Here is a 9,549-nt window from a genome sequence, read left to right on the forward strand (position 1 = left end):
TTAAAATGCACCCTGTGCCCTAACCGATTTGGCTCAGTGGATAGAGCATTGGCCTGTGGGTCCCAGGTTTGATTCTGGTCAAGGGCATGTACTTTAGTTGCGGGCACATCCCCAGTGGGGGGTGTGCAGGAGGCAGCTGATCGATGTTTCTCTCTCATCAATGTTTCTAACTCTCTATCCCTCTCCCATCCCCTCTGTGAAAAATCAATAAAATATATTTAAAAATAAATAAAATGCACCCTGAGTGGCTTTCTAAAATAATAATCTGATTAGGCCACTCCCCTTGAAATAAGCCAACTGGTAGCTCACCACTGCTTAAGATAAAAGTCCAAGTACTCATTACAGTTTAAAAGCCCCCACAACTTTAACCTCATTCCTACACTACTGCCTCTACCCCACTCTGTGCTTCAGCCATGCCATCCCTCACACTCAGGTTCCCTTACATCCATGTGCCTTTGTTTTAGATGTTCTCTCTATCTGGAATATTCTTCCCTTCATTCCAACCATCTCAGATAGCACCTCTTTTGTGAGCCCTCCCACTACAGAGTAATCACACTTCTCATAATTAATTATTTACATGTCTATCTTTCCCTCCAGATGGGCAATCATAAGGGCTTCATATATCTGACACTGAAGAAATTCTTAATGAATGAATGCAAAGAGACCAGCTGGCTCTTAAATGGCACTACCACAATCCCACCATCTCCTCACACCACCTGAACCTAACACTCACACAGACACCTTTCAACAAGTTAATAGCTTACATTAATATATTCAACATCTACAGAATTTTAGCATACCTGTCTGAAACACTCTACAGGAGCACTTAAAGATCCAGTCTCTTTCAAGTAAGTTTCCCAGTGGAAATCATCTGGAAATAAATATACAAAATATTTCTTAATATATGCAATATGTATACTAATTTTCAAGAATAAAATGGGTTTTGGTTCCATATCTCTTCAAAAAATATTTCCTAAGTAAGAGCAGATTCAAACTTCCTGATCTACATTTGATTACCAGTATAGAAATAAAAAATAAGGCAACTTCATGGTAATAATGGCTCTGGTACAAATTACAAGTCAGATCTTCTCAATGTAATGAGGACTACAGCACAGTGATTCTAAAAATGTGGATTCTATAAACAACTTAAGGATGTTTTATAGAGTAATAGCAAATTCTACTCATTTGTCTCTAATATAAATTTATTCAAGATGTGTTTTTACCATTTCATCCTATTAATGTGATGGTGCTTTGTTTTTCAAGGGAAGCTAAAGGTGTTTAGGTGTGTGTTATAGCAGAATTTTATGGAAAGAAAAAATCTGAGAATCAGAGTTGTTTCTCAATTGACTAGTTGATCTCCATCCAGGTGTCAAGAATATGGCAGAACAAAGCAGTAAACCAGTCATCAGTACAGTCACTGATATAGATTATTTTAATGATCTACATTTTTTACACACTCTTGCTGTCCTTTCTCTCACTTAGTCTTCATTATATATTATAATGCTAGAGGAAAAGGTCAGAAAGCAGTACTCTGCCTGGCCTGAACACTTCAATTCACTGTGCCAGTCAGATGCCAAAGACACTGAAAGAAAAACTTGATAGCTGTATTAATTCATACAAAATTTAATTCTCATCAACTATCAGATTTTTCTGTACTCTTTTAATTTTTTCCTATAAAAATATTGGTTTTGAGCCTGGACGGTGTGGCTCTATGGTTGAGTGTTGACCTATGAACCTGGAGGTCATTGTTCGATTCCCAGTCAGGGCAGACGCCTGATTGTGGGCTCAATCACCAGTGTGGGGCATGCAGGAGGTAGCTGACCAATGATTCTCATCACCGATGTTTCTCTCTCTTCCTCTCCCTTCCTCTCTGAAATCAGCACAAACATATTTTTTAAAAATATTGGTTTTTACATTTCCCCTTCCTGGGGGAATTTACATTACTAACCTCTTATATATCCTTTAAAGGATATAACACACTGAAACACACACACAAAGTGCTGACAAATGATGAACAGCCAGCTTTTCAGAAAATACAAACAAAAACCTGACTGGTAGTGTTTGCAGTCTTCTGTGATTTAACTACTACCACCATACCTGATTGCAAGGTGCCAAGGAGAAGTCACTAACCACAAAGTTGGAAAGAGATGTGTGCAAATGGCTCTCCCAAGCTGGTGTGAACCAGCTTTAGCATGCCATTGATATATGAGTGTGCATTTATACGTGTATGTACAAATATTATGTCATACTTAACACTGTACACCCTGCTTTTTAAACTTAACAATAAATTTAAGAGATTATTCCATTAAAAAAAATACTGTGTTTAAGTCCACTTTAGATGATGTGAAGTGAATGTTACCACACTGCTGAAAGGTATACAGCAGAAATGCTGAGACTATGGGCTCTGGAGTCAAACCTGCCTTCTTCCAGTCAAGCTCTGCCTATTTCTAGCTATGTGACCCTGAGCAAGTCATTTCACTTTCTCAGCCTCAGTTCCTTCTTTTATAAAATGGGGAATGTAATAAATATGGTACAAGGTATTTTGAGAATTAAGTGAAGTAGCATACATGTAAGTCACTCAATAAATAGTATGTTATTATTATAAAATTAAATGTCTATATTGTCATTTAATACTGGATAGCTTTTTCATAAGTGAAAACTAAGATCCATGGCTCCAAAATTAAACTGGCAAGGATATTTCAGTGACCTCCTAAACACTAACTAAACAATCAGGAGACCCAAGATTCTAACTGAAGCTCTACCAACATATGGTCTTGGAGAGGATTTTTTTTAAAGAACAAAACAAAACATGAATTGGGGGTGGGAGTATCTGGCTAGGGTATCGTTAAGGAGGTCACTGAAATATCCTGATCAGTTTAATTTAGATTTGACACATCTATAATACCACAGCTGGAATTCCTGACCAGGAGCCAAAATAGTCAGAACGTCTTAGCTAAGCCTGAGGTCCCAGTCTGCCTCTACATCTTATCCTCATTGACAAACTGGGGTAGGATGGGAGGGTAGATTCTCTCTCAGAAAAGAAGCCTAGGAAGTGATAGGTTTGTTCAAGAGATAGGTGTACATTGTGCTCAGAGTACTTTGTGCTCTGATTATTATTTGCACATGCCTATGGTTCCTTCTTGTTTGACTTGTACTCTATTTTAGTTCATTATTTGTCCAAATACCTTTTGGCAAACTGAACATAATCTATGTGAGCCCTCTGGTCTTCTCCAGAGTAAATCAGAATCATAATGTCTTCTAGTGTGAGGCTGGGTTTCAGAGTCTAGTAAAGATGGGCAAAATATCTGGAGCTAGAAGCTTCTCAGCTAAATGATCACTGCACCACTATTTCACAGCACTTATCACAACGGAAGTTGTTTATTTAATGTCTAGCTTTCCTCCTAAACTGAAAAAAGGCAGGAATCATGTCTGTTTCATTCATCACTGGATTCCCATAAAAGGTAGCCAGTATGTGTCAGGCACTGTTCTAGGTACTGGAGATAGTGATTAATAAAACTGATAAAAATTCTGGCTCTCTCAGAGCTTAACTTCTAGCAGTCACTCACTGATTTCTAAAACAATATGTTAAGCTCAGGACCCATGGTTCCTTCTTGTTTGACTTGTACTCTATTCTAGTCCATTATTTGTCCAAATTTCTAAAATAAGATGTTAAAATCAGGGCCCTAAAAATATCTGCAGATGTCTATCAATTTGATCAAGTAATCTCATTTTTTAAATCAGAAGTTTGCAAATTTTGAAGTTACTAGCTTCAACCTTCAAGAATATATTTTTATGAAATTTTCAGAATAGCCACATCTATAGAGACAACAAGTAGATAAGCGGTTGCGTAGAGCTGGGGAGGGGAGAGGCATTAGGAGAAAATGTGGAGTGATTGCTAACTGGGTGCAGAATTTCTTTGTAGGGTGATAAAAATGTTCTAAAATTTATTGTGATGATGGTTACACAACTCTGTAAATATATTGAGAACCAATGAATTGTATACTTTAAATGGGCGAATTGTTTACATCTCAACAATGTAAGTTACATCTCAACAAAACTGTTATATTTAAAAAACAGATGGAATTTTTAGGGATAAAGAACATTCTAACCTAATGGCCTCCATTTCTTTGGAGGGTTTTAGAGGTTGGAAAGAAGAGCTGAAGGACAAATAAGGCCAATGGGAAAAATAAGGAGGCACTGGGGGCCCAGCATTGAGAAAGAATGATTCCATGGGGATTACCTCTATAGGCAACCTTCCTGTGAGAACAGAAAGCCATATATGAAGTACTACAAGAGTGGGGCTGGCAGGGCAGGTCCAACAGAAAGACAAAGGAAAGGGCAAGAGGTTCGTCTAGTAATATCTCATAATAAGTTTGTCATTTTTTTATTCGGCCTTTTGTGTTCATATGACTTATTTTCTCATTTTCCTTAAGAGTAGGTGCAACAAGTCAGATGTACCTCCAGTGTCTCTGGTGCAGTGCTATACACATGCTGTTTACAATAAGAAATCAATTGAGTGTTAATAAATAAAATTAACATCTACTGAACATGTACAATATACCTAGGAATTATACTAGGTACTTTACATTCATTTTTTAAATTTAAATTCCAATAACCCCATGAGGTAAGTAGTAGTATCCATGTGCTACTGAGAAAAAAAATAGACAAAGAATGTTGAATAATTTGCCCAATGTCACGAGGCCAATAAAGACTGAGGCCAGCCCTGGCCCGGTGGCTCAGTTGATTGGAGCATCATCCCATACACCAAAAGGTTGAGGGTTCAATTCCCAGTCAGGGCACATACCTCGCTTGCAGATTCAATCTCCAATCAGGTCACATACGGGAGGCAATCAATCGATGTTTCTCTCATCAATCGATGTTTCTCTCTTTCTCTCTCTCTCTCTTCCTCCCTCTAAAATCAATAAAAACATATCCTCAGATGAGGATTTAAAAACAAAAAAAGGATGAGGCCAGGATTTCTAGAAGAGGTCTGTCTGACGTATCAATGCCTAAGCTTTTACCTACTTTTATCAACTATCTTTTGACCATCAAAAACGGACTTTCACATTGATTCTAATGTTAGGTTTTTTATTCATAATCAAGTTATTTTAAAATTGGTAATACATGGTAATTAATAACTAGGTATCTTTAATTTTTCAAAATTTGCATTGAAACACATGGTTATTTTTTTTATGTAATGCCATACCAATTTATCTCTAAGTAAAACCAAAGTAAAATTTTCAAAATAAAAATTATTTCCTGACCTTTCTTATCACTTAGATTTTATATTTACAGGAGTTTGCTGTACAGAGACTATATAAAAGCAATAAGAGTTCATATTAACACTGACTGAGGAAAAAATATGTTGCACTGAAGTACTTTAAAACCTAACACCTTCTGAAGATGTGTCCGATTGAGAACTTTTCTCTTGACATTCTTCACATTTCTTCTTCACATTCATTGAATCTAAAAAAAATAAATAAAATAGTAAGCAATACCTAAAGACTATAGCAATAGTCTGAAAGAACACTTAGAAAAACTATAAAACTATTTTCTGATAGAAACCAGTTTTAATTTTATAATTAATGTTCTCATTTTTTGCACAGGACTTCATTTTCTCACATGCTGTGTACCTTAAAATTTGCTCATTTATTTTGTTTCATTTTATGCCTCACTCAAATGTAAGCTCCGAAAGTGCAGGGATTTATTTAATTTTGTCTGTTTTATTCACTGCTATAGTCTCAGTGCCTAGAATAGGACCTGGCATGCAATAACACTCTCAAGGATTTGAAAAATGAATGAATAAATAAACCAAAACAAGTTGAGCTGATCCTTACAATATTCAAATTAATGTGTCCTAGAAATAAAGTGGATGTTTTTGACAGTTGAAAACATAACAAGAAAGCTAGAATGTAATATAATTCAATAGGTTAGGCAGAGTTTTGTACCAAACTGAGGAGCTCAAACAGTGCTGGAACTTATGACTTTACCAAATCTAAGATATTATATTATTTTGTCCACATATATTACAGTATATGTCTTAAAGATATATAATTTTAAAACTCTATCATTATATTATTATTATGCTGAAAATTCAAGCATAATTCATTAATATCAAATAAGAAGTCAATGTTCATATTTCCCCAATAGTCTTAATTATTTTAATGTGTCTGTTTGAACCAGGACATGAATAAAGTAGATGGAATGCTTTGTATTTAAATAATTTGGCTAGTAAAAAGAAAGTACGTATTTATATTTACTAAATAGTTCTCCTTAAGATTTTCTAATAAGAAAGTAAAACTAAAGGCATGATTCCTGCTCTAGAGAAGCTAAAATCTAGTTACAGAGACTACACTAAACTAATTCACTTGATAAAATTGTGAACAGCAGAGGATAACATTCAGTATTCAGCCAGAGAAAAAGTCATGGGAGACAAAGGACTTGAACTGGGTCTTGAAGGAAAAACAGGATTTAGGATAGCAAAGGTGTGAAGTATGTATTATGGAAAAGAAAGCACAACTCAAAACAGAGTGCAAATGAGTGTGGCATATTCACAGTACAGTGAGCAGCCTTCTCATTAGAGTAAGTCAGGATGAAGTATTTTTTAATCTCTCATATTCGAGTTAGAAGATTTAGATTCTGATTTTAGCATTGTCACAGATTGTTGTATGACCTGTTCACTTAACCTCCCTCAGTGTCAGTTTTCTCATTTATAAAATTCAGAAGAGATAACAAAATTATTGTTAATAGCTCTTCAGTTCTAAAATTCCAATTCTAAGCACCTAACATCTCGTTTAACTTTTATTTTTAAAAGGATTTTACAAACGTTCAGTCTACCAGAAGATACTCATTCCAAATGAATAACAAACAAATATTATCATTTTTAGGTAAGTAAATTTTACCTCCACCGGCTGTTCGCCCCATAGTATCCCTTTCTGGTGTTCTTTCCTACAAGGAGAAAAATCAATTAATACCTTTTAGCATACTTCTAAAGGGTCATATTATTATTAGAAACTGGTTATAGAGTTAGTAGTTGCTAAAGGCGTGGGAACAGGGACTAGGGAGTGATTGCTAACAGGTATGGCTGTGGGTAAGGGATTTCTTTTTTGAGATGATGGAATGTTTTAGAATTAGATAGTGGTGATGGATACACTGAACTGTGCACTTTAAAAGGGTGGATTTTATTGTTAAATAATTTTTAAAAGCAGATGGTAAGTTAGTAGAGTTGGGATTCAAACTGAGGCCTACCCCAAAAACCCACTTATGCGTATTTTATGGAGAGGTGAAACAATCATGACTGTGTTGGTGAAACTTGTAAGAACTGCAAGCAAGAGTCAAGTTTAACAAGATAATTACTTGTTAGAAGGCATGTGTATTTTGAAGCCACTAATTCATTAATCCAAACTTTTCCTGCATGTCCTCAATATGACATTTACTCTACAACAAAGATAAATAAAACACTGTCCTTGCTCTCCAACAGGTCCACCTAGTCAGAAATAAGCATATGAACAAAACACATGATTTTATTTACAGATATTTATTTACAGACTCTGGGCATAATCACATTTATCAAGGGTTTATGCACACAAGAATAAAAAAGGCAAGGCCTCTGTCCTCTGGGAGTTCCCCTGCAGGGCTTCCCAGGCTATTTCTACCCTACATGTCTACCCAACAGCAGGTATCAAAACAAGTCTTATATAATACAAGCTATTTACCTGTTCACCTCTCCTCACATGTTATAAAGTAATTGAGAACACAGGCCACACATTACTCTCCCTTGTAGCTCTCTCCCAAAGCTAGTACAAAGCATTACACTTAAAAGTACTCAAATGTTCACTAATAGTAACTAATAGTGACTAAAATTCAATGTTAAGTGCATATATAGGTTTGAATAGAATTATATGAGTAAAAGATTTCTTAAGTATGGAGAGAAACACAGGACACAAGCTAGCCTGTGAATAAGACTTACCTGGGATGGTAAAGATGGTGGTGTATATACTAACTGGAAGGGGGAAGGGGGTAAGAGAGATGGTATCTTATAAATATCTCCTGTGTGATATAATCCTATATGTATAAAATTGTGTGTAAGTTTGCATAATGTAATACAAAACTATTTTGGTGATCCTTATTTTTTGCACCACAGGTGGTGAGATTTTACATGACCTTTATTGTCTTCTTTATATTTTTATGTATTATTTGAACTCTTTACAATGGTATCTATTAAATAATCACAGAAAGTTATTTTCAAGGGGGGAGTGCCCTGAAAGTTTAATAATCCCTATATGTTCTTATATTATTAAGAAGCTCTATATATGCAAAGCTGGTCTATCACACTTAACAAATTATACATATTCTTAAAGAAAAAAATTATACTGTGATAATTACTGGTGACTATATCAATTACATATAAATATTATTTCAAGTGCTTAAAGCCGTTACAAGTTACTTCATCTCTCTGAGTCTTGGTTTTCCCATATATAAATGAAAACTAATACCATCCAAACTTTATAATATAGTCATGAAAATTAAAGCAAGATAGTATATAGGTAAAGCAACTACCATAGGTGCTGAATAAGTGGAAACTCAAAGATTGTTTTCTATCATACCCCATCTGCCCTAATTAAAACTCCCTGAGAAGAGTAAGTTTCAGCATTAGCCCTTAAATTATGTTGTAAAATGAAACTATATTCCTACTTTGATTCCTGACCATTACTTACTTTATTTAAAATGTTTTTATTGATTTCAGAGAGGAAAGGAGAGAGAGAGAGATAGAAACATCAGTGATGAGAGAGAATCATTGATTGGCTGCCTCCTGCATGCCCCCTATTGGGGATCGAGCCTCCAACACATGCATGTGCCCTTGGCTGGAATCGAACCTGGGACCTTTCAGTCTGCAGGCCAATGCTCTACAAACTGAGCCAAACCAGCTAGGGCTAATTACTTTTTTAAAGTATGGACCAAAAAGATGTTTAAAGAAATAAATGCTTCAAATATATGGTAACAGAAGTAAACCAAATTTTGGGTGGTGAGCACACCATTGAGTATATAGACATTGTACTATAATGTTGTACACTTGAAACTTATGTAATATTATTAACCAATGTTACCCCAATACATTTAGATGAATAGATCTAAAAAAAAAAAAAGTGGTGCATTTACACATGGAATACTATACAGCTGTAAAAATAGAAGGCCCTCTTACCTTTTGAGATAAGATGGATGGATCTGGAGATGATTATCTAAGCAAAAAAGCTAGTCAGAGAAAGATAAATATCACATGATCTCACTTATATGTGGAATCTAATGAACACAATAAAATAGGACCAGAGGTATGAAAACATGGAACAGACTGATGAATCTCAGAGCGAAGGGGGGAGAGTGGGCAGGAAACAATTAACCAAAGAATTTATATGTATATATGCATTGTCCATGGACACAGATAATAGGGTGATGAAAGCCTTGGATGGGGTGGGAACTGGGAGGTGGGGGGCAAGAGGTAAAAAGCGGGCGGGGGAGAGATATCTGTAATCTCTCAACAAAGAAAGATTT

At 35.5% G+C, this 9,549-nt stretch overlaps 1 protein-coding gene across 6 annotated transcripts in view; it reads right to left on the reverse strand.

Moving 5' to 3' along the window:
- The window catches only part of SCML2 (sex comb on midleg-like 2 (Drosophila)), an 83,039-nt gene extending 75,036 nt beyond the window's left edge, over positions 1-8,003 (reverse strand). Inside the window, exons 1-5 of one of the 6 annotated variants that reach the window (XM_014543442.1) lie at positions 7,970-8,003; positions 7,357-7,486; positions 6,903-6,948; positions 5,392-5,466; positions 801-871 (exon numbers count right to left, since the gene is read on the reverse strand). In XM_014543442.1, the coding sequence (XP_014398928.1) occupies positions 801-871; positions 5,392-5,466; positions 6,903-6,924 (168 nt within the window). In that variant the 5' untranslated portion in view covers positions 6,925-6,948; positions 7,357-7,486; positions 7,970-8,003. The remainder of the gene's footprint in view (positions 1-800; positions 872-5,391; positions 5,467-6,902; positions 6,949-7,356; positions 7,487-7,969) is intronic. The other 5 variants (XM_005870933.2, XM_014543440.1, XM_014543443.1 and 2 more) reach the window with 5 other exon arrangements.
- Between the last annotated feature and the right edge of the window lie 1,546 nt (positions 8,004-9,549).

Source organism: Myotis brandtii, unplaced genomic scaffold (assembly GCF_000412655.1).
Source record: "Myotis brandtii unplaced genomic scaffold, ASM41265v1 scaffold326, whole genome shotgun sequence".
Taxonomy (NCBI): domain Eukaryota; kingdom Metazoa; phylum Chordata; class Mammalia; order Chiroptera; family Vespertilionidae; genus Myotis; species Myotis brandtii.